Here is a 23,256-nt window from a genome sequence, read left to right as displayed (position 1 = left end):
AATGTTCCTTTCTTTCCTTCGTGCGTTGGTCCATGTGCCTCTGGTATCAGTGAGACACATAATTCTGCTGGTGATACCACTCTGCCATCATGGGATCTCCAAAGTCCACTTTCTCCTTTTGTTGCTCCTTTCCTTTGCCATTCAGACCATTCGTATGGTCCAGCCTTCTTCTGTATCTCAATCAGTGTTTCTTCAGTGATTTCGGGTTCTTGTATGGCTATTTTCAGAACCATCTGTTTTGGTCTGTATCCTCCTACTTCTTTAGCAGCTTCATCTGCCTTGTCGTTTCCCACACTTATTCTGGTCTTTGCCTTGCCATCATGTCCTTTGCATTTCATGATTGCCACTCTTTTTGGTAGCTTCATAGCTTCCACCAGTGCCATGATTTCCTTCTTGTGTTTGATGGGTGCGTCCATTGATGTTGTGTATCCTCTTCTTCGCCACATGGGCCCATCAACGTGAGCTGCTCCATGTGCGTAAGCAGAATCTGTGACGATGTTTGCAGATTTTCCTTCTGCTATTTTCAAGGCTTGTATGAGCGCTTCGACTTCTGCCAGTTGTGCTGATGCTGGTTGAGGTAGGATACCTGATGCTACTATTGTGTGTTCCATGTCTTCGAATTGTCTCACCACAGCATAGGATGCTGTGTTTCCGTCCTCTCCTTTGTAGCAACATCCATCCGTGTATAACCACATTTCTGCTCCTGGGATTGGTGTATTTCCCAGGTCTGGCCTTAGTTTGTTTTCAATGATTGCTCTTGCTTCGCAGCTGTGTGGTTGATCTCCTTGTCCTTGTTGTAGTGATGACGCCATATTGATTCCTCCTGTTTCATAGACAATATGTGGTCTTGTGCATTCTCTTTGAATTTTCGATTTTCTTGCAGCTCCGAATGTGAATTCTTTGCTGAGGAGGAATGCAGCCACACCATGATGTGTGTGGATTTTCAGAGGGTGGCACATGACAATGTGGGATGTTTTCTCGATCGCCTTTGCAATTGCCGCCATGTGTCTTGTACAGGTGGATTGGCCAACTTCAACTGGGTCCAGTTTTGATGAGTGATACATGAGTACCACTCTTTCTCCCCCTTTTTTCTGATACAAAACTGCATTTACCATCCCTCCTTTTTGTTCAGAAACATCTAGGTGAAAAGGGAGTAAATAGTCTGGAGCTTGAAGAGCCGAGGCATGTGACAAAGTCTGTTTGAGTTTGGTGAACGCGTCTTCAGCGTCTTGTGTCCACACCAGTGGGGCAGAGGTGTTTCTAGTTCCTGGTTCCTTGAGCAGGCTTCTGAGACAGGTGGTGAGGTCAGTGTAGTCTGGAATGTGACTACGAGAGTAGCCTGTTAGACCCAGGAATGACAGCATATGTCCCACGGTGATAGGTCTGTCATGATGGAGAATGCTGTCTCTGTGGGCTGTGCTTACAGCCAGGCCGCTAGATGAGAGAGTGCGACCCAGGAATGTGACTTGTCTCCTACATGTTTGGACCTTGGTCTTCTTAACTTTGTAGCCTTTTGAGGCTAACAGCAGCAGCAGAGTCTCAGTGGCCTCCAGGCAGGTGGCAGAAGATGGGGCAGCAATCAGGAGGTCATCCACATATTGTATGAGGACGACACCATCCGGCACCTCTATATCAGACAAGTGTAGTCTGAGATGATGGTTGAACAAACCTGGAGAACAACGAAAGCCTTGTGGCAGGCGAGAGTAGGTGTATTGCTGGTCGTTGAATGTGAAAGCAAACAGTGTCTGTGAGTCTTTGTCCAGAGGGATGCTGAAGAAGGCGTTAGCGAGGTCAATTACTGTGAAATATGAGTGCTGTGGGCTGAGATTTGTTAAGGCAATATGTGGATCTGGAACTGGATATGACGCCGGTTGTGTGGCATCATTGATTGGTCGAAAATCTTGTACCATCCGCCAGCCTGTGTTGTTTCCGGCCTTCTGCACTGGCAATATCGCTGTATTGTATGGTGATCGAGTTTTCACCAACACTCCAGCTTGTAACAGACCTGCAATGGTCGGGGCGATGCCTGCGATTTGTTCTGGCTTTAGTTTGTACTGTGGATGCCAGATAGGAGGTGCAAATGGATCCAACAGCGTCACCTTCACAGGTTTGACCGTTGCCAATTTTCCCACATCATAAGGGCCAGTCGTCCATAGTGTCGCAGGCACGCCGTCCAATAGAGCTTGAGTTGCAGGATGGTCAGTGCATGGTTTACCATGATGGCGTGGCAGTGGTAAATGTTCAGGTAGTGTGTGTTCTTTGGTAGAGATGATCCATCGCCACATATCTTCTTCTGTTGCCTTCAGCAGTCCTGCTGTATCTGTGTGTGTCCATGACAGAGTATGTGCTCTTTTAATCATGGGGCCGAGTCCTCTGGCCTCTTGTCCAAATCCAACCGCTAGGGTGACGTGTGGAGCAGATTCTTTGCTGAGACCATACCACTTGGTCTGATAATCATCCAATATCACTGCTGCTGCCACGCCTTCTTTTCCACAATACACATCATGACATATTATTTGTGGAGTTAGGTGTGCCATATTGATGTCCCAATCTTCAGCATATGGGCAGTCTGGATCGTCCGTGACATTCATAGTGCAGTGCACATATGGTAGAGGAGTTTTATATGGATGCAGTCTTTGGATCTGTTCTCTGTGTATGTTGAACCAGAATTGAATTGTTGGTGTGCTTGGTCCTGTGGCTAGACATCTCAGCCAGTACACTTCTTCATCCAATGATTCCACATTAATGGACGTTTGTGGCATAGATAGTATTCGCACAGGCATTGATAGTGTGCTTGCAGGGGGAGGGTCCAGTGAGACTTGGACCCCTTCGTTGTTTAGCCATATTGTTAGACCGAATTTAGTCATCAGATCGCGGCCCAGTAGGTTTACTGGGCAGTTTGGCGCTGATAGGAAGCTGTGTGACCATTGTTGACTTCCAATTTGGACATTTAAAGGTTTAGTGCACCACTGGCGTTCTGGCGCGCCTGAGACCCCAACCACTGACACATATTTAGATGACAGGACCTGTGGAGACGTGAGGCTGGAATATGTTGCCCCTGTGTCCACCAAAAGTGTGTGTGCCTGTCCGTTTATTGTGCAAGTGAGAGTTGGCTCACTTGCTAGTCCAAATTTCATGATGCCGGTGCCAGGTGGTTGTGGGGTGTCCTAGTAGGGATAATAGTTATTCGCCCACTGAGCTTGTAGTGCCTGGTTGACATTTTCTCCGGAGCTGGGATCATTTTGCGGCCATTGCTCAGTGCCTCCTAGTGGCGCCTGGTATGGCTGTCCAGCTTGATTCTGGTTTCGTGGATCCTGAAAGCCTCCTCTTCCTCTCTGATAATTTCCTCTTCCTCTGGGTCCTCTTCCTCTTCCACGTGTTGGGCCTTGTTGATGTGACAGGTCACGTGTGTGACAGTTACGTGAGTAGTGGCCTGGTTTTCCACAGGTGTAGCAGTAGAAAGTGCCTCCTTGGCCACCCCCTTGATCACCTCCTCTTTGTCCTCCTCTTTGGTTTTGTTGCCATGGTTGCTGCACCATTACAGGGACCACTTGTGCTGCTAGTGGTTCCAGTTGAGCCATCTGCTTCTTTTTGTCCTTTGCAATCTTTTGGGCCGTGTCCAGGTCAGACAGCTGTCTCTTCATCAGTGCCACTTGCAGTGCCTTGAGCTCCACATCTGATGCTTCTGCAGCTGTTCTGTGTTTATCATAGTGATGCAGTACATGTTCTCTCCATGCAGATTGAGTGAAGGAGGCGATGGCCACAGTGTTTTCAATCGCCTCTCTTACCTTTGCAGGCAATCCTTTGGTCACCATGCTTCTCCAGAGTGCCATTGATGTCTGAGATGCATCTGGGGATTCTCTAAATGTTGTTCTCCATACTTGCTCAGCGCGAGCTAGGAGATCTGCAGCAGGCTCCCCAGGCTTGGCCATGAAGGTTGACATTTGGCTGTGGTCTGTTGGGGTGGGGTACTCTCTTCTTAAGGCCTGATGTAGTAACAGCCTGACACCGCCTATGGGCGTGGGGTCAGGCGCGTTTGTGGTTCCTGCTACGGCTTCAAGCTTTTTCAGTGTGTGTGGGTCAGATGCTCTGGCCAGCAGGCCTCTGTAGTCACCAAGTGCCAGTTTGTGGGACTTTGTATATTTATCTAGCTCTTCTAGCCATGGCTCTGCTCCTGAGGACAGTGAAGGAAGGGCAGTCAGCAGTGTTGACATGTCCATGAAAGAGAAGGGAATAAATGCCATCTGGTGAGGGGCTGCAGCTGTTGGAGCTGGTCTGAGTGGCATCTGACGTGAGTTAGGCCCATATTGTTGTCCACTGCGCGTTGTTGATGGGGCTGTGGCATATCCGGTGAAATTTCCATTTAGCGTTAGCCTCTGTACTTCATGTGTTTGTGGCCATTTGTGTTCGTTGGCTGGCTGTGCAGCTAGTTCGATCAGCTCCTTCTCTTCCTCTGTACCAGGAACCCACAGGTCCGCTTGTGGTATAGCATATCCACTAGCCTCCATGTAAGGCGTATAGCCTGTTGCTGCATGGGCTTTTTCCAGCTGTTCGAGCTCCTCCAGTTGTTGTTCCAGGATTTGAATATCCTCTTGTGTTTCGTCTTCTTGTCTGTGTTGGTAACGGTCTCTGATTGAGTTGCTCACTCTGTGCCGAGTTTCGAGTGGGGCAGTCGATTCGAAAGCATCGAAGCGTGGCTCATTGTGTGCGTCGACAATTAGTGTAGGTGTAGTTTCAGGTCCGGGTGTGTTTCGCAGCCCTAGGGCGCTCAGTTGAGTCATCAGGTATCCCACAGTCTTCTCAACTTGCTTCGCTCTTTTTCTTCTCTCTTTTTCCTCTACTGAGACAGGTATCTGCAGCTCTCCTTCATCTACTGCGAAGATGCCTTTCAGGAACCCCTTTGATACTGGTCTTACTGGAGCCTGAATGAAAGGGTTATTTGTGGGCACATAATCGGGAGGGGGAGGTGGGAGATCCGGGTGCAGTTGGCTTTGTTCATGTTCATGCATGTCTTTGTGTTGCGGTGGCAGGTCAGGATACAGGTTGCTTTGTTCATGCTTGGGCTTGTCATTGTCGATAGGGGTGAATGGGTTGTCGGCATATGAGGGAGGGGCAGTGGATGAGGGTGTTAGGGCCGGAAACATGCCTCCGCTGTGTTTGGCGGCCTCTAGTGGTGAACGTGCTGCTTCAGCATCCAGCTCCATTGCGTTCCATGGCTCTTTGCCAACCCGCTCCATCCATCTCTTCTCGATTCCAGTGAGAATCAGCTTGCTGCCCATCCTGTTGTTATCAAAATCGAAGCACCGTTTAAGATAAGGCCAGACGCCTTTTTCTGCAGCTGCGTTGTTTCTTGCTGTTCTTTTTCCCATGTTTAGATATCTTGGATTTCTGTCCTGCCATTCGTTCTTCTTCTCTTCACAGTGTCTCATCACTTCCCTGTTCATCTGTTGTACCATCTCTTCTGAAGGGGAACAATTCAGCCGTTCTCCATCCCAAATGGCTTTATCTTTCCATCTTTTTATCAATCGTTGGTAGGCGTGTTGTTCCACTGGCCAAAGTTTGCTTCGTCCATTAATCCTGCTCTGTTCCTGGACAGCATTCTCCAAGATGCTCAGATAAGAGGAGAATTTCTCCGCCATGATGGGTGTTTCTGTAACATGCAATGAGAGTCTGAAATCAGTATTCCCAAATGTCCACACGATGGAGCCAAAAACTCCTGTCCATTGTTCCTGTTGCAGTTCTTGAATAGGCCACAGAAAAGCCAACATGCAGGACAAATGTTTTTTTTTTTTTCAAAAGCACCAGCAGAGGGAGCCAACGCTCCTCCCAAGTTTCCTGGTGTCTGGTTGAACTCAAATCAATGTCATTCACACTGCTGCATGTCTTAAAACCTGCTTTTCTCTGTAATATGTGTGTGTGTGAAATGATGATCTATTTTATTATTAACACTTTATGGTGAAGAGGACGAAAACAGTACAGTTATAGAGTTATTTCGAAGTCTCTGTGTGAATGGACACAAAAGCTCGTCCATTATACTAATGTGGCAATTTTCAGCCATAATCTTATGGTTTTAGCAAGCATTACCGTGCAGAGGTCACTGATCTTTATTCTGTTGTACGAGAGAATGACGGAGTGCTTCTCTCGGCGTTTTAAACCTTCATACAGTGACCTCACAACTCCGCATATAAGCATTACAAGTATTACGCATATTATTTAACAGTGTATGAATATATATTATTTACAAATCTGCCTATATACCCCTGCTAGGTGTGAAATGCTATGTTTTAATTACTCAAGCAATGGCTTGTAACTAAATATTTTATAAGGCAGAGAGAGAGTGTTAACCTTGCCCCCACCTTTTTAAATATCTTCCGCTAACTGTCTTTGTAACTGTCTTTGTAAGTAGACACAAATCAAGGCCGCGTCTGTATTTTTTATCAGGAGTAGTCAAATCCTCCCTAATATTCCCACCGCCAGTCTTGACTAAATGAATAGAAGATTTGTAGCAGCTGTTAACCTTGTATATTCATACTTTTAGCGACTGTCTGGCTGGAACAATAGAAGCTGTGTATTAGCTTTTAAAACTTTTTTTTTTTTTTTTCTCTCTGGTAGCATTCCTGGACTGCTGTGTTTCCGCATTACACTTTGCTAACGATCCCTAAGGAACACAATTTTCCAATAAATTTAACTATGCCAGTAAAACTGACACTTATATTAGCCCTCAGCTGTCTCTCAGCATATTCTAGTGATTTATGTGTGTGTGTGAATGTAACAGTCGTGTATAATGTGTGTTTTCCCTACTCTGGACACCAACCTTTGAAACAACACACCAACATTTTCAAACACCAAGCACGGCCTCAGCTGGCTGTCTCTAACGCACAAAGAAACTCAGAAACAGCATAAACTCTGAACCAGGTCTCAGCGCTTACATATATGCTCCTAATAATCGCACTCATTTAAACGAAATCGAATCCATACACAGCCGTGGTTATGTACGCTTCAAACATGCACTTTCATTCAAACAAAATTGCAACACACTGCCATTTTTAAATGCGCAGAGATCACCAATGCGGTAAAGGAATATCTTTAGAAACACAGTCAACCAATAAACAAAAGTTAAAACGTACAGCTCAGCAAATAGTCACCCGCATTCATACTAGATAATCAAAACACACGCTGCCGTGTCTATAAGCATAAATCAGTCACAAGCACGGAGTCACCCGCATTCCTACTAGATAATCAAAACACACGCTGCCGTCTCTTTAAGCATAAATCAGTCACAAACACGGAGTTGTAGAAGAGATGTACAGCTCTTTTTACACACTCATCACATTCCATCAGCAAGCTTTTTTCTCAACCTCATCAAACAGACTGGAGCGCTACTGATCGTTCGATCACAACGCAAATGACAAACAGCTTTTTAGCAACCAAAAAACAGTCAGATTATAAAGGATTCTTTCCCTATTCCGTGACAGCTAATCCACTTTATCAAACTAAACAAACAGACACCTCTTGGACGCCTGCGCAAATGACAACTGCTTCTCAGCAAACAAACACAGTAAACACCAATTAAAACCAAATTTGAAATGCGCACAATTCACAAATACGGTCTAGCACGTAAGTAATACTTTTACAAATGCAGTGAAACAATGAACACACATTAGAACATACACGGCTGTCTCTTTAAATGTAAATCAGTCAGAAGCACGGCCTTCGGATGAACTGACTCTTTTTTTTTTTTTTTAGACACACATTTATCAGAAACGCATTGTAACAGCAATTTGTCTTTTATCTCGATCTCATCAAACAGACTGTGTACCGCTGATCTCTCGACCACGATACAAATGAAAAACAAATGCTTTTTCAGCAAACAATCAGTCAGATTATAATAATTTCTGTCCCTATCTTACACACATATCAAAGAGCTCTGCTTCTTTAATACATCACAACGGCCGCTGCTTTTTGTCAAAAACAATGTTACAGCCGGGAGCTGATCCCGGACCTACCGCGTCGAAGACTGATATTTTAACCACTACTCCATCAGGGTAGAACGTAAATAATACAATTTAACTGCTTTTTTATCCTAGGTCATCTCTGGACCTGTACACGTTCTGGCCATTTTCATTAATCTCGTCCGTTATTAACAACACACCGATATAATCAACTTCTGTGCTCTCGTCCAGAAACTCCGTCGAGGAAACTCTAATCAGAGTAACACTATTTTTTACTGAATCGCTACACACGAGTTGATGTCCGAAGACTCGATGCTCTTAATACGGGAATCCCGCAGTCAGTTTTCTCCATACAGTTTATCAATGACATCAATGACATATACATATATCCCCGTCATGTTATGCAATTTCTTCGTAGCCCAAAACATCCCATAAGTACGTTAGAAATCACGCCTTTTGCAACATGAATTTGAGTGTTCAGCGTGGAGCGCGTGTCTGCGAGCAAATGCGTTACACGGCTCACAGCACCTCACATCTACGCTATCACAAATGCGTCATTTCTCGCCGTTATTTGACGTTTTCTGATGGGCACATTCATACATATTCACAAACCCCCAAATGGCTGTATAACAACTCTGTTGCTGTGTGTTTAATCTTTACCATATTCTATACTAAGCAAATACTTACAGTTCGGACAGTCTGAGCACATTTTAGAATATTTCTATGAATACAATGTTGCAGAATTCAGTTAAATAGGTCTCTGCATACCTTGAGATGTGCACCGGTGCGTCTCAGACCCCCCGACTGCAATTTCGCTCCGATGGCAATTATCGGGTTCCCAGCCTCGAAGGGAGTGTTACGCCGTTATCTGGAATCAAAAGGAGAGGCCTGTTAACATTCTAACCTGAAGCTCTGTATCGTATCAGATCACGTCGGGGTCACCACTTTGTTGTGAAAAAATGTGCTGTAGCTGTTTTTCACACTTTAGAGCAGGTTTAAGAATGAAACAGAAGCTCTCAGAGGCGTATAGTTTAAATCAAAAGCAATAGGTTTATTTATCGAACAAAGTTATTCAGCCAACACAATTAAACATGCATGGGCTCTAATGATTTCCCTCTCAGAGGTCCACCATAAGACACGCTTAAACACATCAGCATCATCCTTAATATATGGGGTCCGCCCCTTGCTACACATTGGCCAAAGTCAAAGATGCAGGCGTGGCACGTTTGTACGTTATGACACCTGGGTGGAGGCCGTGAATGTCCATTCACCTTTGGCCCCTCCCAATAGGCGTTGGTTTCCGTCAGTGTGAGTGAGAGTTTGAGGCGAGAGGACCTGGGAAAGAGTGTGTGGAGAAAGCCGGGCTCAGCTGGGCGTTGGCCCTCGCTTGAATCTCACTGTCTATTGTGTCTTCCTTATCTTCTCTAAAGATGGCTGCCTGTTCTTATGTGACGCAGTTAAATAAGTAACCTCTCACCTGCTTCTCTCTGGCCTTGCTGTGTTGTGAGCACTGTATAAGTGGTTAATAGTGCTGCATAAGATAATGGTTATTAAAACTACAAATATACTAGTGATTAATTAAACTGTATATATAAGCTAGTTGCTGATTAAGCTGTATATAAGCTAGCTGTTGAATAAACTGTATATAAGCTAGTTGCTACTTAAAGCTGCATATAAACTAGCTGTTGATTAAGCTGTATATGAGCTAATTGCTGATTAAAACTGTATATATGCTAATTTTATCAACAAGGGCTCGTTAAATATTGAAGACAACTGGAGCAAGTCACACCTGCAGCCGGAGCTCTTTCCCCGGGTGTGTATGGACAGCTGGCTGATGGCTTTTTGGGAAACCGCCTGCCTTTAAGTCAACAAACTGACAAAAGCACCGCGAGACAGTCCTCACGCTCTATAATTGAACCAAGGTCTCAATTTTCAATTCTGTCAGCATCACTTCATCAACAAGGAAACACCAAATAAATACCTAATTTATTACCTGACGCTGACACATCAAGCATTAAAGGAATTACAAATATAAGGAGATTTGTCTTCTCTTAACCAACAATTCATTAATTTAGAGTCCCTTCTAAAACTAAGTAGGGAGAGCAAAATCTTGAAATGTTCTCTACTACCATACCTCAGCTGAGAGAGGAAGTGTTCCTACCTGTAGCGGACATGAAAGGACTGCTCCTCATTCCCCATGCTAACCACTGAGCCACTGGTATCCATTGATGTGCATAATATGAAGGAAAATCCCAGTTTCGTTCCCAAAAATGGTTGGGATTAAAAAACAACAAAAAGAGCCAAGAAGAAGAAAAAATCTTTGGTTAAAGGGAGTTGGAAAAGAGGAGGTAAACCACACGAGGAGTCACGAAATGTGGCCAAAGTCTGTGACCGTCCGTCTGCCGAATGTTGACAGGGGAAGGTAACCCCACGAGTGTTTAGACAGAAGCTGCAGAGTCCTGAGCGGCAGTCCACACGGCTGCGTTCGTGCACTTGTGTGTTTTCGCGTCACTGCACCTCAATCTCACCAGCGGCCCTCTGTGAAGACAACACAAGGATGCTGAACGTGAAGCCTCATTCTGGCCACACGGTGCCATGGCAACACCTACCCAAACGGCAGCAAGCACAAGCGGGGCAGGCGGAGAGTGAGAGAGCGTGAATGGATGGGAGGGGAGGGGGAGGGGAGGGGAGGGGGGGGGTCAACACGGGCAAGCTGTCAATCAAAAGACGGTGACTCAACTCATCCAGGCTTGAAGATGCGTTGTGCTCTAAAGCCCAGCAAGCTATGGACGCCACAGAATGCAACTTATGCAAGCAGACATGGCAGGAAAAGTATAATCAGAGTGTGCAAATGCAAAGAAGAGGTAGTTGCTGGAAAGAAAGAGAAACCAGCAACCTGTTGCATGATTTATCAAGAAAAAGCTCACTAAATTAGAAGTGAAGCTCTTGAGAGAAGCAAAACAAGAACTCTGCTGTGCGTAATGCTACTTCCACCAAAGGAAAGGACAGCGATAAGCAAGCTACATGGATAAGATAGAATGCACCAAGTAAAGACCAGAGTCAACCATTACCTAATTTTTCCATCATATTAGCCACACCCATTTGTCCCCCAGATTTAACCCGTCAGCCCCTCCTGACACAGACAGAATGGGAGCAGATCACTGCAATTTGCAAACTGGGTCAATTCTCTATGCTAAAAGACAAGGAAGGCAAACAAACAGTGTGTATATTTGAAAACACTGGCACATAAATGGCATTGCATGTTATAGATTGAGGAGACATTTTACAGTTTAGGGCCTGCAATTTGTTTGGAGTTCTTGTGTTTTCATCAACCCGTCCTGAACATAAAAAGAAAAGGGAATTAAAGCATCACTGAGCCCAGCCTAGACTTCCTGTCGCTCCGTGAACGTGAACAGTAATAACACAAGCTAAAGCCCACGGCTTTGGGAGTCTGTGCAGTACATGTCCCTGCACAGTATTATAATCACCAATTGATGTGTGCCAGTGCTGGTGCAGCCTTTTCCACCATTGTATGCCAACTGGCTGTGTTTACCAGAGACCTGCCCTGCTCACAAAGCTACAGTGAGCCCGAGAAAGTGTGTAACAGGAAGATCAAAGGAAACAAGAGGTTGTTTTTTTATTGACAGCTTCTCGGCAGGTAATCACTGACTCCTCGTGTCACAAATAGGACATGACTTCACCCACGGCAGATGTGATCTATTTTCATTGTGCTCACGGCCCATTGATGCACTAAAATTACTGCTGCCACTGAGAGCAAAATCTAAATATGGAAACACCACTCATGCATTACAGCATGAGCCAGCGAAAACAAAAAGAAAGAAACAAACTGCATAAGTACAGGGATACTGACCGGTAAGTCTTCCTCACAGGAACAGGAAATCTGGGAAGCCTGCAAGGAAAAGTGTTGTGACCATGAATAACCTTACACCTAAATATGCTGTTGTTGCGGTACTTGGTAAAGTGTGTGAACATTTTAGTATTATGGACACCATGATATAGATTGTATGTGACATTAAACGTAAACTGAATACTTGGTGATTTAGTTCTCTGGGTGATATACACACACTCAGCTGATGGTTTATTCAGTACAAAAACCAGGTAAACCTAATAAACAACTCAATGAGGGAAGACCATATATGAGAAACACGTCCCACTATAATAATTCATTTCAACAGCACCTCAAACTACAGCCTCCTAGATGAGCATACATTTGAATCCACACCTTTCTGTTTTTAACAAAAAATTACTTTTAGCTATGTGTATCAAATAAACTGACAACTGAGTGTACAAACTACATGCCACACACTAAAGGTCTGGGTGATGTGAGTGTGTGTGTATGACTTTATAGCAGTGTATTACCATATAAATTACCATATCAATTAGTGTTTAAAAGTAGACATAACAATGTAAGACAAGTACAGTTAAACCATGAGTTAAACCAATCATGATGTCAACTATTTTAACTATATTCATATAGGACGGTTTAAATACTGCATCATGTGTTTGTGGTTCTTATAGACATTTCATATGAATGTAAATATTAAGGTTTTTAGCGTAACTCTTCAGTGAGGAAGCTTGAAAGAGAGCATTGTGAACACCATACGTTCGTGACGGGTAAGAGGTTTAACACCAGCTCGAAGCCACAATGTCAGGCATACATTCACCCCTCACCGGTTGCAGTATCGCATCCAGATAAAGACTAGCAAGTTAGCATGTTAGCAGCTAAACTTACGTTAGACGATCCAGTTCGAACAATGGTGAATTCTCCTCTTCTTCTGTTTACTTTCTCACAAGAATAAAAACACAAGGTCGGTTTAAAAAAACACACACAGACGTCTGGAAGTTAGGGACAAACTGTACATGCAACCTAAACGCTACATTATCCTTTTGGAAAACTTCGAGTTAACTTCCATGAGAATGAAGCAAAATCCTATGGATGTGTGTTTTCGCCAAGTAGCCAATAAGGGGACGATATTCAAAGGTAGCCACGCCCCGAACGACAGTCATTGGACCAATGGATTCGAAAATACATCACGTTTCATCTGGCTGTCAGTGCCAGACAAGCATACTTCGTTATGTTACATTTTAACACCCTTTTGCTTGCAAAGTCAGCACAAATGACCACTTGGCCGCTGTGTGTCGGTAATGAGGTGAAGGTGCAACACTCTCCTAACTCAAACCCTACGAAAGACTCAATAAATACTTAAAATACAGAGGTTGGTCATTCGTAACGTGTTTTGCTCGCTAACAAAAACGAATTTCTTCAGTAGTTCTTTTGGTGGAGGTTACCCAGCAACTAGACTCCGCCTGTACGATGCCAGCCCGGCTCCAGACGCTCAGCGCTGCCGTGCAGGCTACATTATTAATGATGCTACAACACTAAACCTGTCCCAGGCAGAAACCATATGTCAAGAGAGAAAGACGCAGAGATGGTGCAGCTAGATGCACGATGATGTCAGGATCAAGAGCAATGGCGGTGGAACGGATGATCTCAACACTAATGTCGCAGTGCAGGAGGACCGGTTCACAACTCGAGTAAGTTACCGCCTCAGTGTTACAATATGAGACTGAAAGTTTAGTATACAATAACAATACAGACACTGACATGTGAAATAGCTTTTTTGACTGTCAGCCTCTGCAGTGTAGTAGATGTTTCTTGTCATGCATGCCACCCTCACAAGTGATAGAAAGACCCAACTAAGTACATTTAACAAGTAGGCTACTGTACTTTAATATAGTTTTAAGATACCTTTACTTTACTTAGTTGAGTATTCCTATTTTCTGATACTTTAAACTTAAACTACACTGGAATTAACATTGTACTCATTACTTCATTACACACATCTGACAGCTATAGTTACTGTATTCATAGATTATTACTATAGGCGACATAAAAAACAAGTCATCTCATAAAATATGATGTATTACTAAACAGAATATTAAAAATGTGTCATAGTTGAACCACCAAACATAATACGAATAACTGCCATCTACACTGTTTGAATATGATTTTGTCAGCTCACACGTTGCGTTGCTAAGTGATGAGCAGGTGCTCCATCCTGCTTTCTTGCCCCTTGTCTTGCCACAGGTGAAGACAAAGCGTCCATGGAGGGAGAAGCGGAGGAATCAGACGGGGATGTCCAGGTAGAGGACAAGCCCACTGTGCTTTGGGAGAAGTACATTCAGCAGAGCATCTTTGTCGACCTAAGTGAGGATGAAAGTCTCCACCTCAGTGATTTGGAGAATTCTTTAGCCTTACGTCTGTCGCAGGCAGAGTCTGCTGCCTCCGAGGCAAGCATCCATCTCAGTGGTGAGTCCAGAAGTCACCGTCATGTTGAACTGGCTTGTTTTATCTGACCCGAACTACACACACTGAATAATTCTATGTAGTGCTATAACACATGGCCAGTTTGAATTGCAGAATAGGATGCAGTTCTTCTCACAGATTCAAAACAGGTCATGGGGATTGTAGTCTTGTTAATGAAATTAAATTGGTCAATGGTAACAGTGATGAGGGAAATCTATTGTATTCTTTGGAGCTTTCGTTAATATGCTTGAATGTTGAAATTATAAATTAGTTTTCTATTAGTCTATCTGGCTTGTTAACTCAAGTGTTTCTGATCCAGGCAGCCCACAAAAAACGGACTATTGTCTTGTATTACAGTTTGAAGGTTGGTCACTCCAGATACCCAAATGAGTTTTTCATGATAAGCCCCCTTTGCATGATTCTATGCTGCCCTCTAATTTGGTATTTCATTTGCAGGGAGCACGGAGCTGTCAGCCTTGGACGTCACCTCGTCAGAGTCCAGTATTGTCATCAGCAGTCAGAGTGAGAAAGTGGTAGAGAGCAAGACCAATAGCAGCATCTTGCATGTGTCCGCCCAAAGACCGAACACCATTCAAGATGAGCCTCCCTTAAAGCACGAGGACCCGGGGCAAGATACTAGCGACGAGGATCAGGATGACCTACCTTTCGACGCTGACCTAGGAAGCCCCTACTTCAACCAAACGGCGAACCTTGAGGGCAATATGAGCTCTGATGGAAGCGGAACGGTTCATTCAAGTCCTGATGTTGCTGGTATGCTTGAATGCAAGACAAGCGATCGAGATGATATTGTTGAACGCTTGGTTTCTGCTGAGCGTTACGCCGAGAAACCAGCGACTTTGTCACGAGAGGATGCCAACACCAAACGGGACGATCTTTTCGATGCTCCCAAGCCGAGTGAGGTTGCCCCATCATGGCCTTGTCCTTCAGACATTGACCAGATATTGCTGCGACACTTCTCCCAGGAGGAGCTGCTGCGGCCTTGTAGGCCGATCGAGGCAGAGACCCTGCCAGAGGTGTCCCTATTGGAGAGCGCGGATGACACTGTTTTTAGCTGGGCTCCAACACACAACAGCACAACAATTAATAGCAACCACTCAGACAGCCCTGCTTGTAATTCTGAGATTAATCAGAGTTTCTGCTGTGACAGGACTGATGCGAGAAGTGCATCAGGAAAAAAATCAAGTTCAGAGGAAGAAGCAGAAAGGGAAATTGCTCCAGTCAGCATTGTATCGAGCTCTGCAAGGCTACATTCAGAACAGGGCAGTGAGGATACAAGTGATGTAGAGGCAGAGAAGCAGGAAAAGGCTGAAGAGGATGAACGGGTTCAGAGAGTCCCACTTGTGCGCACCAGGTCCTTCATTGACATGAAGTATGGTCAAGGCCAAGTCCATTACCCACTCCCTGACTTCTCCAAGATTGCTCCCAAGGTAAAAATCCCCAAAACTCCAAATGGACCAGCCAGACCTGTTCCTCAGTGCCCCACCAGCATGCACAGAGCCCAGTCCTCTCCAATGATGTTAGAGGTGATCAACAGAGTCCTGGAGGATTCCGTTCAGCCTTCAGTGAAGCCCTACATGTTGAAAGACGAGGACAAACAGTCTGCTCCAGCACTGGTGCATCACCTGCAGGTAGAAAACATTCAGGGTTTACAGTGCACCTGCACCTACAGCTTTTTGATTTCACTTTGCTTGTCAGTCCTCAAACAACAACATATATGAATGCTGCGTATAGTAGACAGGACTAACATTTGTCTCATTCCATATGTCTTCCTGAGGCTGAATATGATAAATTACTAACCAAATATGCTGAAGCAGAGAACCGTATAGATCAAATGAGATTAGGAACCAACGTAAGTAAAGAGTTAACTTCATCTCAGAGTAATTTCAGAGTCATGTTTTAAATGCAAGTTACAAGTTGATGGCTCTCCTTTCACAGGCTCAACCCTCCTCAGAACCGATGCTTTATTTAGCATGTGATGATGATCATCAGGGTAACTTAGCTGAGGGACGCCATCTTGGATCTGTGGCTTCTCACCTTCCCCCATCAGGTACGTCTCTGTGTCCGACATCTGATATTATGACAGGTCAGCGCTTTGCTTCGCCACCTGCAAATTACGCAGTGAAGTGCAACTGGTTTCCATAGAGACAAATGGGGTCAGGTGACAACTATTCTAGTTAGACAGCCATCTTTTCTTGGCTTTTGGAGCATCTTAATTAAGTGGAAAACAATGTCTGTAAACTGAACAACCGAACCACACGAAAATATTTCACGATTGATTTCTGCGTCTTTAAATCACAAGATCATCAGTAACTGTGATGCATCATGTGTAAGTTGTAATAATTTGCATGTATACACTGAAAGTATACAATAAATATTAGCTTACCGGTACTTTCGTCAAATGCAATGATGAGGAGAGAGAAAAAAATAATTATTTAATTCCTTTATTGATTATCTTTACCAATTCCTTCGTTGAGATGGAAATCTGGAAGTTCATCAAACAGTCATCATCAAGGACATATTGCTCATAGTTTGATGGCCTACGTTCGGTTTGTGTTACTCCAGTCTTACTTTGTTTTCAGAAAACTTTGGCAAGAAACAAGAAACAACCCCCCAGAGCAACAATCAGGTGATGAACACAACATCCATCAGGCAGCCTGAGGAGGGTCCCGGTGATGGTGAAAGAATGACTGCAGAGCTGAAAGACATCATCAGCCAGTTCATGCAGAAGGTAAGTTTGAAGATGTGCCGGGATATTAATATTCAAACCCTTAAATGCACAAAAGCATGTATGAACCTTCTTCTATTCAGGTGGAAGGATTTCAATTGAGTGTGAGCATCATGTCAGTGAGCACAGCAGAACAACAAATGGTAAGTATCGTTTACTTCCTATTTGTAGTTCTTTAAGAGATGCACCGAATATGGAAATATAGGACATCACAATTTTGTGTTTTTGAGGTGCATTCTAATTTACATTGTGCACTTCTGCATGTCCACGAATGTAAAATATGTCCATTGTCAGATGTTGAGGAGCATAATGGAGGCTCAGGACCAGCTGCAAAGAGAGTACATCAGTAAGAAGGAACAGCACAGAGCTCTGGAGATGCAAAACTACATGGGCCTGTCCAGGAAAACAGGCATCTTTGACCCAAACAGGTTAAAGAGACCCCGCCATTTCACCAGTGTGAACGTGCCAGTATCATGTCAATGCTTTCATTCTTGCGTGTGTGTTTTGTGTATGTTAAACCGTGTGCAGGCTGGTGGAGGGAGACATATTCAGGATAGGGATGAACCTTGAGGACATAAAGGAGATGATCGACAAAAATGTGCGTGAGCAGATTTCTCCGCCCCATTCATCCTCCACTCCCACATCCATGAAAGAGATGCTGCTAATGACGCCCAGTCCTCTCTGCATGCCCACACCCTCACCTCCACCATCATCCTTGCATGAGGTAACCAACTCACAGACAGACTTGCTGCCTCGTAGGTTGTGAACGCTGGAACCGTTCACAAGCTACGTTCCTCTAAATCTTTCTTGTTCTTATCTCGCCTTTTTACATGGAATGTTCAGAGCTTGTGTGGGGGACCCAAGAGTAAGAGTGGAGGCGAGCTTTAAAATCTTCTCAAAACATTATCTTTAACCTGCTCCCTTTCCCACAATATGTTACCTTCAAAATAAAAGTCCCAAAAAGGAACTGTATCTTAACAGGAAGCTTAGGATGAGGCTTGTTTTTCAAAATAAAGCCCCCAACTCTCACTGTGTGTTGACAGAAAACTAGGAATGGAACGAGTTTTTTTTTTTTAAATGAAAAGCCCCAGAAGGTAACTGTATGTCAACAGGAAATAATGTGGTAATACAATTTGTAATGACATTCTTGAGAATTTAACCCTTTCCCACTTTTCAAACTAGTCCCTCTACCTCACCTTCTTCATCATATAACAGCAAGTAATGCAGTCTAGCGTCAGCTTTTCAACAACAAATAAAAATATTCCACATCTTTAATACATTATAGGTATTACTATTTTATGACATTCATACGGATTACAACCATTCCCACTTTTCAAACTATTCCCACTACTTCACCTTCTTCTTACAAATGTCAGCCAGTAATTCAGTGTATTGTTAGCTTTTCAACAAACCTTGAAATTTCCACATCTTTCATACATTATTGGTATTATTTAACTTTTAAAGCCAGCATAGAGTCAGCTTGGCAGCATCCGGCCTTTTCTAGTTGTATATATTCCAGCCTGTGTGCAGCCTGCTCTCTGCTGACGAGTAGAAGCACATTTGTAGCATCCACAACCTGCACATTCAATTGTGATAAATTCTCCCCGGGAAGAAATACTGAGCGTGTGTCTGTGTTAGACAACACTAACAGCAAATTATCTGTATGGGTCTCTCCATATGGGTCTCTCTCTGTATGGGTTTTTCCACTGTGGGTTATAAGATGGAGACACAGAAAGAGGAAGAAAAAGAGGAGGAAGTCGAGGAGGCCAGTGGAGTCCATGGAGATGAGGGTTTCCAGCAAAGCAGTGAACGTATAACAACTGACTCTTTACTGAAAAATACTGGACACAGCTGCTGCCATTCAAGGTACTTGTAAAAAATATTTTAAAGTCCAACAATATTATAATAGCGTGAATGATGTAGTCAAACAGGCACTTGTGTTATTTTCATAAAGAAAATTGAAATAATACTCCACTGTTGTGCATGTATCACTGTCACTATGGTGTCTACCTATTGATGTGTTGAGTGGTGCTTGCATGTGTGTTTGTGCTCAGATAATAGGCACGCTCTCTCAGCCTTACCATGGGCAGATAGTGTTTCAGGTGCGGTGTTGGTGTTAGGTTCCACCGAGTGTCTCTGTGTTCTTCTCTGTCCTGCTTCAGGAGCTCACTGGGCTCCCCGGACGGACTGGAAATCCCGACAACGGAAGCTGAAGATGAGAGGAGCTCTGTCTCGTCAGAGGTGATAGACCGCAGCAACATCTTAGCGTACTTGAGCAGAGGCAGCTCATCCGCAAGACAGAGGGAGTGGACATGCGACAGGTCAGTGATGTGATATTAAACTCTACCTGACAGTATAAAAGAGCTATGACTCTCTGTTTGTGGTTTTCTCTGTACTGCTTTGTTCTTAAATAATGCATGACTCATTAAAGTAATCCGTCTTGTCACAGAGTAAATGAGCTACGTTTGCATACTGGACAGCATGTATTGTTGTATTGTTAACCTAGAAATAGGGAACAGCTGCAGCACTCTCCAAAGAATAGTTAGCTTTACATGCAATGCTTTCCATGTCATACTGTTCACCCTTCCCCAACTCCACTCCACAGACTCTAAATATCTAAATGTCTCACTTGTTGCTGCAGGCGTAGCACCCCGGATAGTGTCTTGAACCCAGTGGGGGAATGTGATCTGGGGGATTGTGTGAGTCTGGCTGTGGAGGTCTCGTCGTCAGCTGATGCACCCAGAGACTCAGACAGCCACATTCTCTTAGAGCCTCCTCTCAACACCTCATCTGTATCACAGGTCAGTCACAGATAGTTGGTTTGTTTGACAACTTCAGTCTGATGTTTGTTGTGCAACAGGTTTTCTTGGATGGTGTTTAGGTTACACTGGTGTAGAGGATGCATAGACTGCCATATTTTAACTGTTGTTGGGTCTTCTGGGGAGCAGAGGATTGTGAGTCCAGAGACCGACAGTGGATTTGGGAGCTCCTACTTGAATCAATCAGCCTCTGGGCCGTTTCAACCAAATCTGCTCACAGAAAGGTACAAAGCCATAAACACAGCAACAATAAAATACATACGTATTTAATAAAATGAGCTCCCGTTGATGCACAGTCACAATCTACATATTACTTTGACAATAACTCAAGTTTGATCCTCCCATCTACAGTGGGCCGTCCCAGAATGATGGTTTAAGTCGCTCAGACAGTGAAGGCTCCTGCTCCAACCTGCAGACAGCCATCCATTCAGCCTCACTCACCAGCCAGCGATGGGCCAGTCCCTACACATCTGTCCAAACACAGTCCCCTGGTGCAGCAGCAGATGTGGAGCGGTGGGTGGAGAGCACCACGATGGAGCCTTCAGTCAGGCTGCAGGGTGAGCTAATCTGCCCGCATTGTGAAGTTCTCTTTTCGTCTCATCTTATCTGGTCCTTACTGCAATAATGAACACTTCCAAACCACTGACCACACAGGAGCTGAACGCAGCCTGCCTGCCCGGCTCTATCACCACGTATCTGAACCCGTACTCAGCACTGCCATGGATACAGAAGAGAGAGGCAGCCCACTGTACTCCTGCTCGTGTAATAGGTATGCTGAGGAGCTGCTAGTGTTGGTGGTTCACCGCTGCAACTGCTGAAAATTAGAACTTTATGTTATGTTCGGTATTGAGTGAAACCCAAAACGCACCACACAGACTCTGCAAGCAGGTTGAAAGGTTTATTGCAAACTTGGTTTTTAGAATGGCGATATCGGCAGATAGGCTAGGCAGAGGTTGAGTGTTCTTGGGGCCGATCCAGTGGCTTGATTGACAGGAAGAGAGTAAGCAGGTAGGCAGGAGACTGAGAATCCAGAACAGTAGGCTGCCAGGCAGCGATTCATCTGAGCACAAGGAAACAGAGTTTAAACTCAAAAAACACCTCTAAGGCTTGAGAACATGGCTACCACAGTAGTAGACGTAACGATCGGGCCAAGACTGTGAGGAAAGCCAGGGTTGTTAAGCTGCAGCAGTTGATTCGATGATGAGACTCAGCTGCCAGAGTTCAGGAAAAGCCACACTCGCTTGCAGACACGGCCTATTTACACTGTGAACATCTGTACATGTGTGTGTGTGTTTAGTGAGGCTATCCAGGCCTTGCAGTCAGAGGTATCCCGGCTGAAGAAGGACCTGGAGGAGGGCTTGGCCCAGCTGCCTCACCTATCACAGAAGATGGACTATCTCACCTCCAAATACAGACAGGAGCGCCAGGAGCGCAAGTCGAAAACCAGACCGCGGACCCACCACAGATCAGACTGCAACAGGTGTGGCGCTGATCCTGTAGGCTGGTATAATGGCCATTGTTGGGGTGTATTGATGCAACATTTGGTTGATATTTACTAATTGTTGGATAAAAACCAGACAACCGCACATACAGTAAAAAGCGTCCATGAGATATACAGATGCTCAATATCAGATGAAGGTCCGAGGTAGTCTCGTCACGTTCTTACCATTTATTCATTATACAGTCGTTATTCTGACACTTTTTATTCTAACGTCTAGTGTGTGGAAGCCATCGAGTAGCACACAGAATGTGAGCAATCTCAGTTCCAGTCAGGTGAGGATAGAGGACTGGATCTCTTCAGACATGGACCCCAGCAAGAGCAAAGGTTCCACCACAAAACACCAACAAGCCAATTACAGCAATACACTCCACGTCTCAACGTGTGTCTCAACATCTGTATACGTGTGTTTGTGTGCGTATATTCCTTCCATCGCCTGCTATGGTGTTGATCATCCGCTCTTCAGGTACAGACAGCGGTGACACAGCTGGGTCTGAGATCATGGTGCAGTTCCACCATTCACCTGTAGAGAGCAGGAGAGGCAGTGTGCGCTCCGCACCGGAGTTTCAATATAAACTTCACGAGGCGCTGCAGTCCAACAGAGGTCAGAGCCACAGCTGGTTTGTACAGTTCAGTACATACCCCATTTGTTTCTGAATTTCTTATTATGTATATAATTTACACAGGGTTGTTATATCCAATACCGTGTGTTATGCTCCTTCAGGGTCAGAGGGAAATGACTTAGTGAAAACATCTGGTCTGACCAACTTCATTTTAAAAGGAGGAAAGGCTTCTGACAGCCACGCTAAGCAGGGACCACAAAGTAAGTGATTGTATCATCTAATGTTTCTCATGTCGGTGTCATTGTGTTTAAAAAAACAAAGACTATTGTCCAATATATATATACTATATATACATAAATATGATTTAAATTTTATTTTTCCATCATAGACTAATTGGTTTCAGAGCTCATACTAGAAAAGCACAAAAGTAATGTGTTCATAAAGGGCAGAGACAAGAAATTGTCATCAGAATCATTATCATCATCATAATCATCATAAATGTCCTTCCTTGTAACGTCAAAACAAAATCTAGGGGTGTAAATATGTGCAGTATTGTGTTGGTATAGCCGCTGTAGTGCTTCTGATGTTTCCCCGATCACCAGCTGTCATGGAGAGTTTTAACTCCAAAGAGAGATGGTCTCTCTTCACCTCTTCATCTCTTCAGAAGCCTCTTCTCCAGGTCAGCTACGGCTCCTCCAGCAGCCTGCCTGCAAGGTAAGCGCGTGACACAAACACACCACTTACTGAAAGCAGACACACGCAGTGTTATTCGATTTTATAGTTCTGTTCAAGTAGGAATATCTGTCCTCAAATCCAGCTATAAAGTGAGGGAGCCGCCTCTGCGGTCCATGTCCCATCACAGAAAGCGCTCCACCCAGTCAGACACGGCTCTCCTGCCCAGTAATGTGTACTTCCAGCGGACACCGTCTCCAGCATCAGTGCCCTCAAAGACTGGCAGCAGGACAGGCAGACGCAGAGGGACCACGGTGAGATGTGTTTCACCTCTTCGCCTACGTGTCTGCTGACTATTCTGACATCTTAAAAGATCCTCCCTGTATACAAGACGTGTGGCGTTGCTGTGAAATGTTTTCACGGTTAGCTCATTGGAAAGTTTGGGAACTGTTTTCTAGGAGTCGGAAATGAACAGGACTCTAGACCAGGCCATCGAGGTGGCCCGTAGCATGAAGAGGACCACCGCCCGAATGGCCAAGAGACTGTCAGTTGACCTGGCTGAGGCTCATCCTCACAGGAGAGTGCACAGTGTGCAGCCACAAGAGGGCAGGAAACACCATTATCACAAGCAGAGTGCAGATCAGTTTACTCTGTAGTCATGGATCTGCCATTCACTGT

At 44.6% G+C, this 23,256-nt stretch overlaps 3 protein-coding genes across 3 annotated transcripts in view; 1 reads left to right on the top strand and 2 right to left on the bottom strand.

Annotated features, from left to right (window-relative positions):
• gpsm2 (G protein signaling modulator 2) overlaps positions 1–12,880 on the bottom strand; it is a 23,948-nt gene extending 11,068 nt beyond the window's left edge. The window contains exons 1-2 of the mRNA XM_079285017.1: positions 12,706–12,880; positions 11,824–11,862 (exon numbers count right to left, since the gene is read on the bottom strand). The gene's annotated coding sequence lies outside the window, so the exon portion shown is untranslated. The remainder of the gene's footprint in view (positions 1–11,823; positions 11,863–12,705) is intronic.
• Positions 3,168–9,694, bottom strand: LOC306789828 (uncharacterized protein; the record flags this gene model as incomplete). The annotated part of the gene is made up of 2 exons (XM_079285895.1): positions 8,721–9,694; positions 3,168–5,650 (listed from the first exon to the last, which is right to left on the bottom strand). Exon 2 carries the CDS (start codon positions 5,637–5,639, stop codon positions 3,168–3,170), a length of 2,472 nt encoding a protein of 823 aa, XP_079142021.1. The 5' UTR covers positions 5,640–5,650; positions 8,721–9,694.
• On the top strand, positions 10,359–23,256 carry aknad1 (AKNA domain containing 1; the record flags this gene model as incomplete). The annotated part of the gene is made up of 23 exons (XM_079285894.1): positions 10,359–10,374; positions 10,484–10,597; positions 14,062–14,283; positions 14,737–15,929; positions 16,076–16,150; positions 16,237–16,348; positions 16,881–17,029; positions 17,110–17,169; positions 17,321–17,454; positions 17,555–17,750; positions 18,747–18,892; positions 19,189–19,347; positions 19,668–19,827; positions 19,975–20,069; positions 20,197–20,402; positions 20,500–20,614; positions 21,143–21,325; positions 21,564–21,670; positions 21,810–21,947; positions 22,068–22,166; positions 22,509–22,620; positions 22,724–22,892; positions 23,037–23,256. The coding sequence occupies 23 exons, from the start codon at positions 10,359–10,361 to the stop codon at positions 23,232–23,234; spliced, it is 4,158 nt and encodes a 1,385-aa protein (XP_079142020.1). The 3' UTR covers positions 23,235–23,256.

This window comes from Melanostigma gelatinosum (assembly GCF_949748355.1).
Source record: "Melanostigma gelatinosum genome assembly, chromosome: 15".
Lineage (NCBI taxonomy): Eukaryota > Metazoa > Chordata > Actinopteri > Perciformes > Zoarcidae > Melanostigma > Melanostigma gelatinosum.
This window is presented reverse-complemented; position numbering and strand designations above follow the sequence as displayed.